Source organism: Saimiri boliviensis, chromosome 1 (assembly GCF_048565385.1).
Source record: "Saimiri boliviensis isolate mSaiBol1 chromosome 1, mSaiBol1.pri, whole genome shotgun sequence".
Taxonomy (NCBI): domain Eukaryota; kingdom Metazoa; phylum Chordata; class Mammalia; order Primates; family Cebidae; genus Saimiri; species Saimiri boliviensis.
Genome location: NC_133449.1, coordinates 147,542,594 through 147,563,446, shown reverse-complemented (window position 1 = coordinate 147,563,446; position 20,853 = coordinate 147,542,594). Strand labels below are relative to the sequence as shown.

The 20,853-nt window shown below is 43.2% G+C and overlaps 1 protein-coding gene and 1 pseudogene across 1 annotated transcript in view; one reads left to right on the top strand and one right to left on the bottom strand.

Annotated features, from left to right (window-relative positions):
* The first annotated feature begins 6,334 nt into the window (after positions 1–6,334).
* Positions 6,335–20,853, top strand: part of CFDP1 (craniofacial development protein 1) — a 138,458-nt gene continuing 123,939 nt past the window's right edge. The window contains exon 1 of the mRNA XM_003939902.3: positions 6,335–6,550. Within this exon, the coding sequence (XP_003939951.2) occupies positions 6,352–6,550 (199 nt within the window). The 5' untranslated portion in view covers positions 6,335–6,351. The remainder of the gene's footprint in view (positions 6,551–20,853) is intronic.
* Positions 8,159–8,939, bottom strand: LOC141581762 (small ribosomal subunit protein uS5 pseudogene; annotated as a pseudogene).

Here is a 20,853-nt window from a genome sequence, read left to right as displayed (position 1 = left end):
TCTAGCACTCCAGAAACATGCAGAGTTCAGCCAGAAGCCCCCAAGACTGTGTATGTATCTGGGACCCAAAAGGGGAGGAACTTTGTTTCCAAAAAACAGTGATAACCTAAGGTTGGACAGTAGAAAGAGACAGTGGAAGATGTGGTACAAAGGTACCGAGATTGACAGGGAAGACACTTCAAATTACTGCCAAGGAAACAGAACAGTGAGCCAGAAATCAATCTTTAGGGAGAGGGAGGGATGAGCGCTGTTGGAAGGAGTCAGCTACTGCTTGGCTCTAGCCTGTTTCTGCTTTGTTCAGTAATTAACCCAATCTCGATAGATAATCATTTTTCAAGAGAAGTTGGAAATCTAAGTTACTGTTTGAAATCTCTCCATTTTTTTTCTTTTTCTGATCAAGAGCATATCACAAAGAATGACATCTTTCCATTTTTAAGTGCTAGCAACTAATTTAAACTTGTGTAAAACACTTCTTTCTTTTTTTTTTTAGCCAGAGTCTTGCTTTGTTGCCCAGACTAGCGTACAGTGGTGAGATCACAGCTCACTGCAACCTTCACCTCCCGGGTTCAAGCAATTCTCATGCCTCAGCCTCCTGGGTAGCTGGGACTACAGGCATGTGCCCCCAAACCTGGCTAATTTTTGTGTTTTTAGTAGAGATGGGGTTTCACCATGTTGGCCAGGCTGGTCTTGAACTCCTGACTTCAAATGATCTGATCATCTTGGCCTCCCAAAGTACTGAGATTACAGGCGTGAGCCACCGCGCCCAGCCTAAGATGCTGTCTTTCAAAAAAAGTGCAAACAAACGTTACAAAATACGAGGAAACATGTTCAAGTCACAAAGGACTGGACCAGCCTGGGTAACATAGTGAAACCTCATCTCTACAAAAAGTATAAAAATTAGCTAGGCATGATGGTGTGTGCCTGTAGTCCTGGCTACTCAGGAGGCTGAGGTGAGAGGATTGCCCGAGTTCAGGGAGGTTGAGACTGCAGTGAGCTATGATGGCACCACTAAACGCCGGTGTGGGCAACAGGGAGCACCTGCTTCAAAAAAAACAAACAAAAAGACAACCCAATTTAAAAATGGGAAAAACAGGCATGGTGGCTTACACCTATAATCTCAGCACTTTGGGAGGCTGAGGTGTGTGGATCACTTAAGGTCAGGAGTTTGAGACCAGCCTGGCCAACATGATGAAACCCTGTCTCTACTAAAAATACAAAAATTAGTGTGCGTGGTGGCTCACAACTGTGGTTCTAGCTACTCGGGAGGCTGAGGCAAGTGAATTGCTTGAACCTAGGAGGCGGAGCTTGCAATCAGCCGACGTCACAACACTGCACTCCAGCCTGGGCTAAAGCGCCAGACTCTGTCTTTAAAAAAGCCTGCCTCTAATCCCAGCTACTCAGGAGGCTGAGGCAGGAGAATTGCTTGAACCCAGGAGGCGGAGGTTGTGGTGAGCCAAGATCGCACCATTGCACTCCAGCCTGGGTAACGAGCGAAACTCCGTCTCAAAAAAAAAAAAAAGGGCAAAAGATCTCTAAAGATATTTCTCTAATGAACATATACAATGGCCAATTAGGACATGAAAAGATGCTTAACTTTGTTAGTCATGAGAGAAGTGCAAATTGATACTACAGTGAGATGTTACTTCACACCCACTAGGATGGCTAGAATGAAAAAAGGTATTGGCAAGGGTGCAGAGAAATTGTAACCCTCACGTGCTGCTGTTGAGAATATAAAATGGTACAACTGCTTTGGAAAACACTGGCAGTTCTTCAAAGGGTTAAAAAAAAAGTTATATGATCAGGCAATCCCCCTTAGGATATACCTAAGAGAAATGAACTTTGAAAATGTCATGCTAAGTCAGTCCCCAAAGACCACATATTGTCTGATTCCACTTAAATAAATGTCCAGAATGGGCAAATCTATAGAGGCTGGTCTTTGAGGAGAAACGGAATGAGCACGAATGCAGAATGAGAAAGGGTTTATTTTAGGGGCAATGAAAATGTTCTAAATGGAGTTAGTGTTGATTGTGGAAGTCTGAATAGAGACTTGTGCACATTTTAATTTTACTTTATTTTATTGACATAGAGTCTCGCTCTGACGCCCAGGCTGGAGTGCAATGGTGTGACCTTGGCCCACTGCAACCTCCACCTCCCGGGTTCAAGTGATTCTCCCACTTCAGCCTCCCGAGTAGCTGGGATTACAGGCACCCACCATTATGCCCAGCTAAATTTTGTATTCTTATAGAGACAGGGTTTCACCATATTGGCCAGGCTGGTCTTGAAATCCTGACCTCAGGTGATCCACCCGCCTCAACTTCCCAAAGTGCTGCAATGACAGGGTGAGAGCCACTGTGCCCGGCCTGAACTGTGCACTTCAAATGGGTAAATATTATGGTGTGTGGATTGTGTCTTAATAAGGTTATTTTTTGAAGTTTGCTGGCATAAAGCCATTGTAATGTCTTATTAATCACATGCATGTCTCATCTATTCCTTGATTCATGTAACATCTATTCCTTGATTTCCTGAATTTACAGATCCAGTCTAGTCAATGAGAAGCAATTTCAGCTGAAAAAAATTCATATCTGTATATAAGAGAAACAGTATGGTAGTCATTGGTGTTTCATTTGAATTTGCTTCTGATTATCACCTCATAAATAGATCATTAAAATGTTTTAATCTGAAGGAATGGTAACAGTTATATATAGTTGGACTTCCCATATAGTTTAACTTGAAGGAAGGGTTCGTGTGGATGATAGCTGCATTCCTGAAGAGTCAATTCTTTGTATTCACAGTAGTTTTGTCTATAAAGTTGTTGAATTAATGAAATTCAACTAACACTGAATTAGTAAAAACTGCACCATGGCTCCTGGGAGAAATACTTCGTTAGGTTCCTGTGAACCTCTAGTCAACACTTTTGTCAACTGATCAATATGTAATGTTTTATATGTGTTTTTGTTCAAATACACCTTATTTAATATGTATTTCTTAGAAATAATCCATATTTACAATTTCAATGACAGTATTTTGGTGTAATGTACTCTAATGTACTGAGATTGTACCACCTTTTTTTTTTTTTTTTTTGAGACGGAGTCTCACCCTGTCACCCAGGCTGGAGTGCAATGTCACGATCTTGGCTCACTGCAACCTCCATCTCCCAGGTTCAAATGACTCTCCTGCCTCAGCGTCCTGAGTAGCTTGAATTGCAGGTGCCTGCCACCGCGCCCAGCTCCTTTTTGTATTTTTTTTTTTTTTTTTTGAGATGGAGTTTCGCTCTTGTTACCCAGGCTGGAGTGCAATGGCGCGATCTCGGCTCACCGCGACCTCCACCTCCTGGGTTCAGGCAATTCTCCTGCCTCAGCCTCCTGAGTAGCTGGGATTACAGGCACACGCCACCATGCTCAGCTAATTTTTGGTATTTTTAGTAGAGATGGGGTTTCACCATGTTGACCAGGATGGTCTCGATCTCTTGACCTCGTGATCCACCCGCCTCGGCCTCCCAAAGTGCTGGGATTACAGGCTTGAGCCACCGCGCCCGGCCGAGTATCCTAAGTTTTATAAAAATAACTAAAATCTTATGTTGATTGAGTTACAAAACATGGGAAAACCTCTGGACCTTGACTTGTCCCACAGAAACCAGAGGAGGGGTGAGTGAAATTTATTCTGCAGAAGAGGAAGAGGGTGACAGGTCACCTTAGGAGTCTGGCTCTCAACACTTGTTGAAGGAGTGGGCAATCTTCCCTCCGAAACTGGCATGAGAAATTGCATCAGCCTTGCCTGCTTGGCTTTCTGCCTAAAATCTTAAGCATCTCAGTGTAAGAGGCAAATGCAGTGGCGGCCACACATTTAAATTTGAGGCTTCCATCAACCATAGGGTCACACTCCTCCATGTCGCTAAAAATTTTTTCCAAGGCAGAACTCCACTCCAATATTTTGGCTGCTGTGTGAGGGAGCATTCTGGAACTCTTAGGCCGACTTTCATGGAGATCCTCTTCATCGACTCCAATGCCTTGTTTTGCCATCTCATCCAGGTCTTGGTTGGTTGGTTCCACTGCTTTATTTGCCAAAATCTCCACATCTTATCCTTCATGTCATCAAAGCCCTCTCCACTTACCTGCTGTGCCATATGCATTATGCTTCTGACACCATTCTTTATATTTTCTGTAACACCTTCAAAGCCTTCAAAATTCTCCACGCAGTCTGGCCAAACATTTTCCCAACAGTTTTTTAAATTTAAATTTTGATTTTTTTTTTTTTTTTGAGACAGAATCTTGCTCTGTTGTCCAGGCTGGAGCCCAATAGTGCCATTTCCACTCACTGAAACCTCCACCTCCCGGATTCAATCGATTCTCCTGCCTCAGCCTCCTGAGTAGCTGGGATTACAGGTGCCCGCCATCTCACCTGGCTAATATTTTGTATTTTTAGTATAGATGGGGGTTTCACTATGTTGGCCAGGCTGGTCTCGAACCCCTGACCTCGTGATCTGCCCGCTTCAGCCTCCCAAAATGTTGAGATTACAGGCATGAGCCACCACGCCTGGCCAATAGTTACTGATAGTAGCCTGCTCAGTGTGGTCCCAGGCTGTGCCAACATAATCAATCATGTTGCATATAGTGATGGACTTCCAATAGTCCAGCATGGTGGTTTCCTACTTGGCCCTGAGAGCCTCACAGGCCGTCGCGTAAAGCGCCCTTGTGTAGTGTGCCTTGAATGCTTTTTTTTTTTTTTTTTTTTTTGAGACAGAGTCTTGCTCTGTTGCCCAGGCTGGAGTGCAGTGGCACGATCTTGGCTCACTGCAACTTCCGCCTCCCAAGTGCCTTGAATGTTTTTATTATGCCCTGATCGAGGGGTTGGATGAGAGATTTTGTGTATGGGGGCATAAAAATAACTTCTGTGTTGGGGTGTGCATTTTCGAGTTCTTCGTAGCAATGGACTGGAGCAGTATCTAAAATTAATAAAACCTTGAAGGCAAGGTTTCTGCCCTGGAGAAAGAGTTCAGCTTTTGGGATGAAGCAGTTGTGGAACCAAATGGACATCGTCCACAGTTTTTTGTTCCACCTCCAGTGGACTGGCAGATGGTTCACATATTTCCCATTAAGTTGCTTGTGGATTTGGGGCTCTGTACACCACTGGGGTTTGCACTTAAAGTCGCCCTTGGCATTGGCGCACACTAACAAGGTTGCATGATCCTGGTACGATTGAAAGCCAGGGGCTTTGGAGGCCGTTTGCATTATATAGGTTCGTTTGCCAACATCCTTGTAAAATAAGCCAGTCTCATCCGTATTGAAAACCTGCTCTTCCAGATAACGCTTTCCTGTGTAACACTTAGCAGGTATTTTAAAAATTCTTCCGCAGCCCCTTGATCTCCAGAACTCGCCTCACATGCAAGTTTAACATTTTTCACCCCGTGTCGCCATTTGAAACCCGCGAGCCAGCCAGCACTCGCCGAGAAGGGCTTGACATTTCTCTGACCCGGAGTAACGTGACCATAGATTTTTAAATTTTTTTTGCTTCACAACAATGCTGTCCACTATGGTTTTTGGTTTTTTTTTTTTTAATCGGTCGACATCTCATGAATCCACAAATTCAGCCGCTTTTCCATCTTTTCCGTAGCTTCATCACGCACTATGGAGGTCACTTTAGCACTTTCCGGAGGGGTCTCACGAACAGATTGGTGAATTTCCTTTTCCTCTTTCTTAATGTACCGGATTGTCGACTCGTTAACACTGAGCTCACCTCCAGCAGCACTGTAACTCATGCATGATAGGAGTCTATCCAGCACGCTGGCTTTCTTCATAAGGCACATCACGGTCTTCTTGCCTTAGGAACGCTGGGCAGAGCTTCAGCACTATGCTTGCGGGCCATTTTAAACAGCAAAACCACCCACAAAAAGCAGAAAAATGAAAAAAAAAAAGTGTCACTAAGCAGACTGCGAAAAGGACTCTCTTAACAGCACCGAAGATGCAACGAGAAGGCGGCGCTTCCCAGTTCAAACGTCTGCTGGGTACCTGCACCTCCGCCAACTCCAAATTTCCACCCTCTGCGCATGCCCGGGAAGAACCCCAAAAAGTACTGTGATGATTGATTTTGGGGTTACCAATACATTTTAGCGAGCAAGTAAGTTTGCACATGACAATAATTCATGATTAATGAAGGTCGCCTGTATTTCCACAGATAAGTAATTTTATTTTAGCAGATTTATTAAATAAAGGCGGTGAGGCAGCGCAGAAGACTACAAGTTCCAGCATGCACCGCATCCAGGAGAGTACCGGCTCCCCGCGAGGGCCTCAGGGGCGCCCGCCTAGAGGCATCGACCGGAAGTGTCGTACAGAGACCACGTGGCACTCTCTGCGCATGTGCAAAGCGCTGTCGGGGGCCGCCCTAGCTGCTGCCGCCACCGCCCGAGCTCTATGGTCTCTCTCTAGAGCTTTGCCGTTGGAGGTAGCTGCTGCGGTCCTGCGAGTTTTACCAGCGTTGAGCTGCAGCGACATGGAGGAATTCGACTCCGAAGACTTCTCCACGTCGGAGGAGGACGAGGATTACGTACCGTCAGGTGAGCGATTCCGCCTGAGGCGACAGGCGGATTGCCCCGCCCCACGCCTCACGTGAGGCGTGTTCGGCTCCCTCGGGGGTCGTGCCAGTGGCCCGGGTGGTCCGCGGGGCGCCCGTTCTCGAGCGTGTGCTCCCTCGGGCCCCTCATTCTCGGCCGTCCCGGCCCGAGGCGTGTGCGCGTGGCGGTTCCGTGCCGCCCTCCCCCTGGGCCAGCTCCGGCCGCCGCCCCCTCTTGCAGCGCGGGAACCGATACGTGAACACGGTCCTGTCCCTGGGGACGCACGTCGGTCGGCCCCGAACAACACCGCTGCTTTAGAAATCGGGGAGGCAGTCCGAGCATTGGAGGCTTTCAGCCCCAGCCTGAGAGAGCTCCTGGCCACCACCCCGTCCAAGATAGCGCTGTCCGCTTTCCGCCTGGTTGTTAGAAATTTCTGATAGAAAGTTCCCCCCGTGATGCCTTTTGCCTCTGCAACTTTCACCCATCTTCTCCTCTCAGAACTTTCTTTCCATAAGGATCTCAACCCGAATGGGGCGAAAATGAATCTTGCTGAAGAGACCTACCTCTTCTCCCTTCTTGGTCTTCCCCAGACATACCCATCTCCTTGAAAGTAATCTTCATCCATACAAATCCTCATTTGAAAGACAAACACAAAAACCCAACCCAGGAGGCCTCCCTATTCTTGTTGTTTTATTTTGTTCTGTTCTGATTTTTTGTTGTTTTGTTGTTTGAGACGGAGTTTCACTCTTGTTGCCCAGGCTGGAGTGCACTGGCACGATCTTGGCTCACTGCAACCTCCACTCCCTGGTGCAAGCGATTCTCCTGCTTCAGTCTCCCGAGTAGCTGGGATTAGAGGCACGTGCCACCACACCCAGCTAATTTTGTATTTTTTAGTAGAGATGGGGTTTCTCTGTGTTGATCAAGCTCTCGACCTCAGGAGATCCGTCTGTCTTGGCCTCCCAAAGTGCTGCAATTACAGGCGTGAGCCATTGCGCCTGGCCTGTTCCCATTTTCTAATATATCACCATGATATTTCTTGGTATGAATATTTTCAGCCATTTTCCTGAGCCTTCTGGGAACTTTTTTTCCTAGAATTTTTTTTTTTTCCTTTTTCTCTTCTTTCTTCTCTTCCCCCTTCTCCTTTTCTTTCTTTCTTTCCTTCCTTTTCTCTCTCTCTCTCCCTCTCCCCCTTCTTTCATTCTCTCTCTCTTTTTTTAAATAAGTAGAGACAGGGTCTTGTCATGTTGCCCAGGCTATTCTTGAGCTCCGCAGCTCAGCTCAGGTGATCCCGCCTACCTTAGCTACAGGTGTGAGCCACTGCACCCCACCTAGAAAATGTCTTGGCAGTTTCCTTTCTCCATTTTTTGTAATCTTCATTTTTCATATATTGAATTTAATGTTAGACTTTCTGGGCTGGTCCTCTTTAATCCTTTTTGGTATCCCTTTGGCTTTCTACTTCGTGGGCAATTTCTAATGTTTTATCTTTCTACTTTTCTATTGCCTTATTTTCTCTTTTCATATTTTTTATTTATTAACGGTTTTTTGTTTAACTCCTAACTGAATAACTTTTTTAAAAGGGTTAATTCACTTTATTTTTCTTGTATAAAAACCCTAAGTTGTAGCCACAGCTGGAGCCTGGGTCTTCTGCCCAGAGACTCTGGTGTGGGTCTTGACGAGGTGGTCAGTGAATTCCTGATAGGGAGACTTGGTGAATACAGTCTGCTTCCAGAGGTCGGTGGTCAGGTAGCTGTAGGTCTTAGAGACGGCCTCAAAGGTGGCCTTGGCGAAGTTACCCAGGGTGGCATGGCAGCCCCTGGCTGAGGTGTAGCAGTCATCAATACCAGCCATGATGAGTAACTTCTTGGGCACTGGCGCCGAGACGATGCCAGTGCCCTTGGGCGCGCGGATAAGGTGCAGCAGCCCAGAGTTGCAGCGCCCTGTCACTTTGCAAGGGACGGTGTGGGGCTTGCCGATCTTGTTCCCCCAGTAGCCTCTGCGCACAGGGACAATGGAGAGCTTGGCCCCGCGGATGGCAATGGCCACCTCCTTGGAGCAGTTAACACCCAGACCGACGTGGTTATTTGTAGTCCCCAATGGCAACAAATGCCTTGAACCTGGCATGCTGGCTGGCGCAGATCTACGTCTACACCGGCATAATCTTCAAAATCTCATCCTTGAGAGAGGCCCACAGGAAAAAGTCAGTGATCTCAGATTCCCTGCTTCCTTCAGGGACTTGATCTTCTTGTCCTTGACCAGGCCGCCCAGCTTGGTGACGGGCATTCACTCCTTATCCTCGGCTTTGTCTTCGCTGTCCTGTCCACGTCGGCAACCCCGCCCCGGAAGCCACTGCGGTTCCCCATCCCCGCCCCCCACCGGCGTCATTTGCAGCCATTTGGTGTTTTCTCCGAGAAGAAACACTATAAGTATATTTTATAGCATTATGTTCTTTTGTAAATGCAGTATCCGCACTTAACATATAATTTTTAACTTACATACAGTAACATTTAGTCTTTTTTTTTTTTTTTTTTTTTTTGAGACGGAATATCGGTCTTGTTGCCCAGGCTGGAGTGCAATGGCGCGATCTCGGCTCACTGCAACCTCTACCTCCCAGGTTCAGACGATTCTCCTGCCTCAGCCTCCCGAGTGGCTGGGATTACAGACATGTGCCACCACGCCTGGCTAATTTTGATCTTTAGTAGAGACGGCGTTTCTCCATGTTGGTCAGGCTAGTTTCAAACTCCTGACCTCAGGTGGTTCGCCTGCCTCCCAAAGTGCTGGGATTAAGAAGTGAGCCACCGCGCCCGGCCACACTTCACTATTTTCAATGTACTGTTCTCTGATTTTTGTCAAATGCCTGGAGTTGTGTAAATACCAATAAAATGAGCAGTTTCAAGCCTCCCACCCTCTTAAAAACAAATTTCCCCTGCTACTCTTTGTAGTTAAACAACTCTCCCTCACCTCCAGCCCCAGCCGTTAGCAACCATTGGTCTGTTTTCTATCTTTATAGTTTTGCCTTTTTCAGAATGTTATCTAAATGGAATCAAAACGTTAGGTAGCTTTTTGTATCTGGCTTTTTCCACTTAGCGTAGTGCATTTGAGATTCACCTATGTTGTTGCTCATGTCAATAATTAGTGCCTTCTGTTGTTGAATGCTAGTTCATTATATAAATATAACACAGCTTATTCAGCATTTGAAGGACACTGGGTTGTTTCCAGTTTTTGTTGTTGTTGTTGTTGTTTTGTTTTTTGGAGTTGGAGTCTCACTCTGTTGCCCATGCTGGAGTGCAGTGGCACGATCTCAGCTCACTGCAACCTCTGCCCGCTGGATTCAAGTGATTCTTCTGCCTCAGCTTTCCAAGTAGCTGGGACTACAGTTGCACGCCACCCATCCCTAGATAATTTTTGTATTTTTAGTAGAAATGGGGTTTCAGCATATTGGACAGGCTGATCTTGAACTCCTCATGATCCACCTGCTTTAGCCTTCCAAAGTGCTGGTATTACAGGCATGAACCACCTCGACATGCCTCTGATTTTTTTATGATTACAAATAAAACTGTTTATAAATGTTTATACACAGCTTTTTCTGTGAACGTGGGCTTTCATTTCACGTGGGTAAATACCTAGGAGTGGGATTACTGGGCTTTTTTGTGATATGATTTCTGTTGGCAGTATGTTTGAGAGTTCGAGATGCTCTTCCTCCTCAGCAGCACTTGCGGTGGTCAGGTTTTTGTTTGTTTGTTTGTTAGTATTAGCTAATTCTCCTTTAGTTTGCATTTCCCTAAGGATGTAGATTCTCTTTTTCTTGTGCCTATTTGGCATTGTTTTATCTTCTTTGGTGATGTGTCTTTTGAATTCTTTGTCAATTTAAAACATTGGGTTGTTTTCAGTTTTGGAATTATGTATTCTGCCTTTAGTTCTTTCTCAGATTTTATTTTATTTTTTTTAAGATGCAGTCTCACTCTGTTGCCCAGGCTTGAATGCAGTGGTATGATCTTGGCTCACTGCAACCTCTGCCTGCTGGGTTCAAGCAATTCTCTGCCTCAGCCTCCCAAGTAGCTGAGATTACAGGTGCCCACTACCATGCCCGGCTAATTTTGTCTTTCTAGGAGAAATGGAGTTTCTCCATATTGGTCAGGCTGGTCTCGAACTCCTGACCTCTGGTGATCTGCCTGCCTTGGCCTCACAAACTGCTGGGATTACAGATGTGAACCTGGCCTTTTTTTTTTTGAGCAAAAGACTTTAATAAACTGTTTATAAAAAAGGAAACATAAATGTGCAATAATAAATATGAAAAACATATAACAAAAAATATTTTTAGATGTCAAATGTGTAAGAACTTAAACTTTTTTTTATTGTACTTTAAGTTCTGGGGGTACATATGCACTGCCTTTACTTTTAAAAAAAATCATTTATCATTATTTTTTGTTAATTTTGGCCTAAGATGTGAGTGATGGATTTTTTTTTTTTTTTTTTTTTTTTTTTTTGCATCTAGATGTTCAGTTCTTTTATTACTTGTTGAAAAGATTATTCTTTCTCCATCTAATTTCCTTTTGCATCTTTGTAGGGTGAATTGGCCATACTTGCATAGGTTTATTTCTGGACCTCTATTTCCACAGTGTTTCAATTACTATAGTTTTGATTTAAGAGTTGAAATCAAGTAGAGAGAGTACTGCAACTTTGTTCTTTTTCAAAGTGGTTTTGGCTGCTCTTACTGCTTTGCCTTTCCATGTAGATTTTTTTTCTTAGTTTTTGAAATGGTGTCTTGCTCTGTTGCCCAGGCTGGAGTGCAGTGGCATGACCTCAGCTCACTGCAACTTCTGCCTCCCAGGTTCAAGGGATTTTTCTGCCTCGGCCTCCCAAGTAGCTGGGACTACAGACATGTGCCATTATGCCTGGCCACCATATACATTGTAGAATCACTTTATTCACATCTCCAAAAGAGTATCCTACTTGGATTTTGTTTGGAATTGCATCGAATCTATAGACCAATTTGGGAAGAATTAACAATTTAACAATGTTATATTTTAGTCTATGAATACAATCTGTATCTACTTTTTTTTAGATCTAAAAAGTTTTTATTTCCACTTGTTTGTAACTACTATATGGAAATAAAATATTTCCATATTTTATTTTATTCCATATTAAAATAAAATATGGGTTCTGCATACTAACCTTGTGTTCTACAACCTTGCAAAATTCATTTACCAGTTCTGGAGGTTTTTGTAGATGTGTGGGATTTTCCACACAGACAGTTATGTCAAATGTGAATGGAAACAGTTTTATTATTTCTTTCCAATATATTTACCTTTTATTTTACTTGCCTTGCTGTACTTTATACGTTCAGCATGATGTTGAATAGGAGTGGCAAGAGGGCACATCATTGCCTTTTTCCCAATATTCTTTTTTCTTTTTTTTTTTTGAGATGGAGTCTTGCTCTGTTGGCAGGCTGGCGCACCATGGCGCGATCTTGGCTCACTGCAGCCTCCACCTCCTGGGTTCAAGTAATTCCCCCGCCTCAGCCTCCTGAGTAGCTGGGACTTCAGGTGTGTGCCACCACGCCTAGCTAATTTTTTGTATTTTAGTATAGATGGGGTTTCACTGTGTTGACCAGTATGGTCTTGATTTCCTGACCTCATGATCTGCCTGCCTTGGCCTCCCAAAGTGCCGGGATTATAGGTGTGAGCCACAGTGTCTAGCCACCTTTTTCCCAATCTTAAGGGGAAAAAGAAATCAGTGTTTCACCATTTGATGTGGTGTTACAGGTTTTTCACAGATGCCATGTGTATATATGTCTGTCTGCCGTTTAAGCACTTCAGCACTGACTAACTTACTACTAACTTAGTCACCTAACACTACGTGGTAAGTACCAGTTGTGCTCTGCATTTTACTGATGAAAAAACTGAGGCACAAAGTCTAAGCAAATTGCTGAAATTCATCCAGCTAGATAGTAACTGAGCTGGAATGTTAACCTTGGCAGTCTGCATGTATTGTCTCTCAGAGATTCCTTTTACCATGTTTAAGTTCCCCTCTGTTCCTGATTTTCAGAGAGGTGAATTTTGTCAAATGCGTTTTCTGCATCTATTGTTTTAATTACATCTGGGCTTTTTTTGGCCTGTTAATACAGTAAATTATAATGATTGATTTTTCAAATTTCTAACAGACTTATTTCTGGGAGACAGCTCACTCGGTCAGGATATATTTATACGTTGCTGAATTTGGTTTGCTAACGTAGTTAGCCCTCTGTATCTCTGGTTTCCACCTCCATGGATTCAACCAACTACAGATAGAAAATATTTGGAGAAAGTCTGGACGCAGTCACTTGTGCCTGTAATCCCATCACTTTGGGAGGCCGAGGTGGGCGGATCACTTGAGACCAGGAGTTCGAGACCAGCTGGCCAACAAGATGAGACCCTGTCTCTACTAAAAATACAAAAATTAGCCTGGTATGGTGACCTACCCACTCAGTCCCAGCTACTGGGCTGAGACATGAGAATTGCTTGATTACCCAGAGTGGAGTGCAGTGGCGCAATCAAGCTCACTGCAGTCTAAAGCTCCTGGGCTCAAGTGATCCTCCCACCTCAGCTTCCCGAGTACCTGGTACTACAGATGCACAGCATCACGCCCATCTAATTGTTTATTTTTTCTGTAGAGATGAGGTCTCTCACCATGTTTCCCAGGCTGGTCTCAAACGCCTGGCTTCAAGTGGTTTTCCTGCCTTTGCCTCCCAAAGTGCTGGGATTACATGGGTAAGAAAACCTGGATTTGTTTGTTTTTAAAAGAAACAGTGTTTTGCTATGTCACCCAGGCAGGAGTGCAGAGGCACGATCTCAGCTCACTGAAGCCTTGAACTCCTGGCCTCAAGCAATCCTTCTGCCTTAACTTCTGAAAATGTGTGTTTTTTTGATTCACAGTTTTAAGACTCTTTAAGAGGCCAAGTATGGTGGATCATGCCAGTAATCCCAGCACTTTGGGAGTCGAAGGTGGGCAGATCCCTTGAGGCCAGGAGTTCAAGACTGGCATGACCAACATGGTGAAACCCCATCTCTACCAAAAATACAAAAATTAGGCAGGAGTGGTGGTGCGTACCTGTAGTCTCAGCTACTCTTGAGGCCGAGGCAGGAGAATCACTTGAACCCGGGAGGATCGTAGTGAGCCAAAATTGTGCCACTGCACTCCAGCTTGGGCAATAGAGCGAGATGCTGTCTCAAAAAAAAGTGGATGGTTATATCTGTATTGGATGCATACAAACTGTTTTTTCTTGTCATTATTTCCTAAAGAATACAGTATAACAAGTATTCATAGCACATTTTGTTAGGTGTCGTAAGTAATCTAGAGATGACTTAAAGTATGCAAGAGGATGTACACAGGTTATATGTAATTATGATGTGATTTTATATAAGGGACTTGAACATCTGTGGATTTTGGTGTGGGGTGGCGGAGGTCCTGGAGCATGTTCCCCAGAGATACGGAGAGACATCTGTCTGTATTTTGTTGAAGATTTTTGCATCTATGTTTATGAGGGATATTGATCTGTATTTTTTTTTTGTTTGTTTAATAATTTCCTTCTGTGGTTTTAGTGTCAGATACTGTAAGCCTCATCAAATGGGGAAACATAGTCTCTGTTTCTTCCAGGGTGATTTTTTATTCACACTGTATGCTTGTTTAGGGTTTTGTTATGTAAGAGGCTTTCTCAGATTTATGGTGATGTTTAGTTGGTTTGGCTCATATTTATGCTTGGGGCACTGAGAAGGTGATTGGAAGCTCTGAGTCTTTGGACAAGATTTGTTCCTTTTGTGCCTGCATTGTTTACAGGGATGTTATTCTGCTTGTTACTGTCTTTTTTTTCTCATAGTAACTGCATGGAATTTGATCTGGAGTTTTTGTATATATTATGTAAAATTTGCTTATCTCTTACTGTTGCAGAACTTTTCCTTAGCTTAACTGAATAGAGGATCCTTGTCCCAATGGCCATGATAATTTAGGCTCGCAGACAATTTGGACCATGAGTAAAGCAGGGTTTTACTGGGTGAAAAGGGAAAAAAGGGGAACAGGACTCCCTGTAAGGCCAGAGTTGCTGCTGTTATGCTTCCTGCCTAGGAGCTTGGAATCTCAGGTTCCACACGGAAAGAAGAGGGGTCAGGGGCCAGGCTCCTCCCTGCTGCAAACAGCAGAACCTCTGTGGCTCCACCCCAGTGCGCATTTCTCCCAGCCTACTGGCTGGTTGGAGATTCTCGAGGGACCCCCTCCCATATGCTGTCTCATTACTGTTGAAATTAAGCATCTTTTTAAATGTTTAAGATCCAGAGCCATGTGCATCTACTTGTGTGAAGTGTCTACCATATTTGCCTGTTTTTATGATGAAAACTTTTGCCTATTTTTATGATGAAAACAGGCAAAAGTTTTCAAAACTAGTGTAGAGCTTTGTACAAAATGCAGACAGTTAAACATAAAGTAATTACAGCCCAACTACCTAGAGACTATCAAGTGTCAGTCCCTTAGTGAATACTCACTCTGATCTTTTTCTACACCCAAGTATAGATATTTGTATTTTTTCCTCAGCCTGCAATTGTATCTGCTCATATCACTTTGCAACTTGAGTTTTTCTGTGGACAATATCTACCCATTTATTTTAGTAAATGTTCTGTCTTATATATGTATATATCATATTCAGATTTCCAGATTGTTGCAAAATGGCTAGAGCTTGTGTGTCCAAATCACAGTTGAGTTCAAGACTATACCTGTTATCCAGTTGTTCATTCCTGAGTCTCTCTTAATCTAGGATACTCCCCTTGCTATAATGTCATAGATTTCCTGAAAAGGTCAAGCCATGTGTCCTGAAGCATGTCTCATCTCTTGGATTTGTCTGCTTGTTCACTCATAGCGTTGTTTTAGTTGTTTCTTTGTACCTTCAGTTCTCTGTAAATCAGAAGTTAGATATAAATGCTTGATGGGTTCCAATGAAATAGTTCAGCTAGAATGCATTATTGACGGACATGTATTTTGTATTGTATAACATCAGAAGACACAATATCTGCTTGATAACTATAGTGGTGACTACTAAATCAGGGTGATGACAGTTTGATCCACCTGTTATATACTTGTTTTTTCCTTTGGAACTTGTAGAACTGGAAAGTATTTCATGTGACAGTATATTTAACAGTTAAAACTTAAATTGCTTTTTATTTTTTTTAGATGAAGGTCTCACTGTGTTGTTCAGGCTGGGCTCAAATTCCTGAGCTCAAGCAAGCCTCTCAAGTAGCTGAGACTATAGGTGCATGCCACAGCACCTGTTATCCGAAAGGGGGTCCAGATCCAGACCCTAAGAGAGGGCACTTGGATCACAAACAAGAAAGAATTTGAGGGGAATACGTACAGTAAAGTAAAAACAAGTTTATTAAGAAAGTAGAGGGATAAAGAATGTCTACCTCATAGAGCAGACCCAAGGCTGCTGGTTGCCTATTTTTATGGTTATTTCTTGATTACATGCCAAACAAGGGGTGGATTATTCATGCCTCCCCTTTTCAGACCATTTAGAATGATTAACTTCCTAACGTTGCTATGGCACTCGTAAGCTGTCATGGTACTAATGAGTGACCATAGGTCTCTCTCATTGCCATCTTGGTTTTGGTGAGTTTTAGCCGGCTTCTTTACTTCAGGGTGTTTTATCAGCAAGGTCTTTATGACCTGTATCTTGTGCCAACCTTCTGTGTTACCCTGTAACTTAGAATGCCTTAATCTCCTGGGAATGCATCCTGGTAGGTTTCAGCCTCGTTTTACCCAGCCGCTATTCACAATGGAGTTGCTCTGGTTCAAATGCCTCTGACACACCCAGCTTCTTAATTTGCTTTTTGACATTACTTGATAACCCCTGCCTAAATTTCTACTGTCAGAGTTTGAATAGTGATGTTTTTCTGATTCTGTGATTCTTTTATACTTATTAGTTGATGTTTGTCTGTAAAGTGTAGCTTTCCCTCATCAGTTGGAACAGTATAAATGTTGAATTCTTTTCCCTTAATTACAGTTCTGAAAATAGGTAGTAACTTTAAATAGCAGTCTAAAATGGCACAGATTTGTTTTCTGTCTTTGAATATCATGAGGAGCTCACGATTTTTTTTTTTTTTTTTTTTTTTTTTTTTTTTTTTGAGATGCTCGCTCTGTCACCAGGCTGGAGTGCAGTGGTGCAGTCTTGGCTTACTGCAGCCTCCGCCTCCCTGGTTCAAACGATTCTCCTGCCTCAGCCTCCTGAGTAGTTGGGACCACAGGTGTGTGCCACCACACCCAGATAATTTTTGTGTTTTTAGTAGAGACGGGGTTTCACTGTGTTGGCCAGGATCTTTTGACCTCATGATCCACCCGCCTTGACCTCCCAAAGTGTTGGTATTACAGGCGTGAGCCACCACTCCCTGCCAATTTCTTTGATTTTATAGTTGTGTTATTTCTCTTATTCTGAAGATTTAGAATCCTAATATGATTAACTTAATTACTTGCTTTAACCTATGACTTAAAGGAAATAGTTTCAAAATATCAATGTTAATGTTACTATAAGAGTAGAACTTTTTTTTTTTTTTTGTCTTTGGAATGCATCTTGATGAAGATATATAGTCAGAATACTGTTTTTAAAGTCTTGGGAATAAATCTTTTGTTAATGTGGTTATGTTTTCATTTTGATATACAGCTATGTTTATTTATTCAAACTTTTGAATTTAAGGGATTTTCAAAGTTCTGTAGAGAGAGAACCATAGTGAACTCTTGCTTCTACCTTGTTTTATTCTGACCCTTAAAAGAGCTGTTTTCATTAGTTTCTAATTTATCCTTCCAGTGTCATTTTTTCTATATACAAATATAATATAAGCATATCCTTAATTCTTTTTCGTCATCGAAAGCTGGCATATTTCATATACTGTTCTTTTGCTTTTTCCTTCCTTTTTATTTCTTTAATTTAAGAGTGTATTTTAGGGCCCGGCATGGTGGCCCATGCCTGTAATCCCAGCACTTTGGGAGGCTGAGGCTGGTGGATCACCTGAGGTCAGGAGTTTGAGACCAGCCTGGCCAACACGGTGAAACCCCCTCTCTACTAAAAATACAAAAATTAGCTGGTTATGGTGGCATGTGCCTGTAATCCCAGCTACTCAGGAGACTGAGGCAGGAGAATCACTGGAACCCAGCAGGTGTAGAGGTTGCGATCAGCTGAGATCGGACCATTGCACTCCAGCATGGGCGACAGCAAGAGACTCTGTCTTGGAAAAAAAAAAAAATTAAATAATTATATCTAGGAGGTAAATACAAAGAAATTCTACACATGCCATTGTAATGACTATATGATATTCCATTATTTAGTTGTACCATAGTCTTTTCAGCCATTACTTACTGTGAGACAACTTGTGCTATTTCTAGTTTTTTTTGTTTTTTTTTTTTTGTTATTACAAATAGTATGCAGTGAATAACCTATTACATATTCTGGGATAGAAAAGTGAGACTGCTGAATATAAAGGTAAATACATTTGAGTTTCATTGTATTTTGGGGTGGTTTTTGTTTTTGAGATAGGGTCTCACTATCTTGCCCAGGCTGGAATGCAATAAAGCATTCATGGCTCACTTCAGCCTTGACCTCCTGGGCTCAAGTGATCCTTCCACCTCAACTTCATTGAGCCACTGTGCCTGGCCCTGAGTTTTTCTTTATCTTTCTTTCTTTTTTTTTTTTTTGAGACAGAGTCTCGCTCTTTAACCCAGTTAGAGTGCAGTGACGCGATCTTGGCTTACTGCAACCTCCGCCGCCCAGGTTCAAGCAATTCTCCTGCCTCAGTCTCCCAAGTAGCTGGAATTACAGGCACATGCTACCATGCCTGGCTAATTTTTTGTATTTTTAGTAGAGATGGGATTTCACTGTGCTGGCCAGGCTGGTCTCGAACTCTTGACCTCGTGATCCACCCACTTCGGCCTCCCAAAATGCTGAGATTACAGGCATGAGCCATTGCGCCCAACCTTGTGCTAATGATTTTACCGGAGGTTCAGGAGGAAGCAGAATTACATTTGTGTGTTTGAACTTCCGTCTTAACCAGAAACTCACTGCTCTCATGAAACACTGACTTAGCCCTTGGGGTTTCGGATATCAAAAGGCTTCCATTTTGGATATTGATTGTTTCCACCTCAGCCTCAAATGCTTATTCTCCAGATTCTTACACAGCTGGCTCCTTCTCATCACCTTTAAAAATTTTTTTAATTTACGTTTTTGTTTTGTTTTGTTTTTTGTTTTTTCGTTTTTTTTGAGACAGGGTCTTGCTCTGTAACCCAGGCTGGAGTGCAGTGGTGTGATCTTTGCCTTGACATCCCAGGCTCAAGTGATCTTTCTGCTTCAGCCTCCTGAGTAGTTTGGACTAGAAGTGTGCACCACCAAGCCCAGCTAATTTTTGTATTTTTTGTAGGGACAGGGTTTCACCATATTGCCACCATGCACAGCCTTTGTTTTTCTGAGTTATTTAAAAAATCTTATTTTTATTGCACAGACGCCACAGTTTCTCTTCTTTTTGAGGATATTAATTACAAAGTCTTTTTCCTTAAGTTTTTAGTCCATCACTCTCTCTACCCCCTTTTTCTGCACTAATTTTGTTCCCTCTGAATTCCTTTCTGTTTATCTTGAATCTGTTTATCTTGAATGTTGCCTTTCAAAGTGTTTGGTGGTCCTTGGTACATTATGAGTGTAGTATTTAAAAGCTCTTTGGAGGCTGGGTACAGTGGCTCACATCTGTAATCCTAGCACTTGGGGACACCAAGGTGGACACATCACTTGAGGTCAAGAGTTTAAGACCAGCCTGGCCAGCATGGTAAAACCCCATCTCTCTTAAAAATACAAAAATTAGGCGAGTGTGGTGGTGCATTCCTGTAATTCTAGCTACTTGGAAGGCTGAGGCAGGAGAATCGCTTGAACCTGTGAGCCAGAGGTTGCAGTGAGCTGAGATCGTGCCACGACACTCCAGCCTGGGCGACAGAGTGAGGCTGCGTCTCAAGAAAGAGAGAGAGAGAGAAAGAGAAAGAAGAGAGAGGGAGAGAGAGAGAGAGAGAGAGAAAGAAAGAGAGAAAGCATGTGCGCGTGCACGCAAGCTGATTAGATGTACCGGAGTATCAAAACACCACCACTTGTAATGACTCCAAACTGGAAACAACCTAGTTGTGCATCAACAGTAGAATGAATAAACAAAGTATGGCATAGCCGTACAATGAAATACTATTTGTTATTTAAGAATGAGAATGAAGAAACTGTAGCTACATTGCAGCAATGTGGGTGATTGTCACAAACATAATGGTGAATAACAGTGACAGAAGAGAACACACTCCAGGCTTCTGTTTAAAGTTCAGCAGCAAGCAAAGCTTCCCCATGGTGTTAGAAGTCAGGATCCTGCTTACCTTTGTGGTAGGGCAGTGGTTGAAAACTGGAAGGGAGCACAAGGGGCCTTCTGGGATGCTGGTAATGTTGAGTTCCTTGAGCTGGGGCCGTGGTTATGCAAGCATGTTCACTGTGTGTGAACTGTATGTTAGATTTTTGTGCTTTTTGGTATGCATGCTTCAAATGAAAGTTTATATGAAGTAAAAGAGAAAAAGTAGTGGAATCTCTTTGTGGGCAGGGTTGGTTTATTGACTGGTATCCACAGCGTGTGGTCAGATATAGAAACAACACTCTTTTGTTAGGGACCCCTGAATGTCAGTGTCCGAAGATGGTACATGTGTGTGTTTGTTCTTTCTGCTATGTTTAACTGGAAGTCTTTAGATTTCCTTTTAAACCGTTTTTTTTTTTTTTTTTTTTTTTTTTGAGATGGAGTTTCGCTCTTGTTACCCAGGCTGGAGTGCAATGGCGCGATCTCGGCTCACGCCAACCTCCACCTCCTGGGTTCAGGCAATTCTCCTGCCTCAGCCTCCTGAGTAGCCGGGAGTACAGGCACGTGCCACCATGCCCAGCTAATTTTTTTTTTTTGTATATTTAGTAGAGACGGGGTTTCACCATGTTGACCAGGATGGTCTCGATCTTTTGACCTCGTGATCCACCCGCCTTGGCCTCCCAAAGTGCTGGGATTACAGGCATGAGCCACTGCGCCTGGCCCTAAACCTCTTTTATTGAGAAGACAAAGTTTGTTTGTTTGTTTGTTTTTTATTGAGACAGAGTCTTGCTCTGTCTCCAGGCTGGAGTACAGTGGCACGATCTTGGCTCACCACAACCTCCTCCTGCTGAGTTCAAGTGATTTTCCTGCCTCAGCCTCCCAAGTAGCTGGGACTGTAGGTGCGCATCACCACGACCAACTAATTTTTGTAGTTTT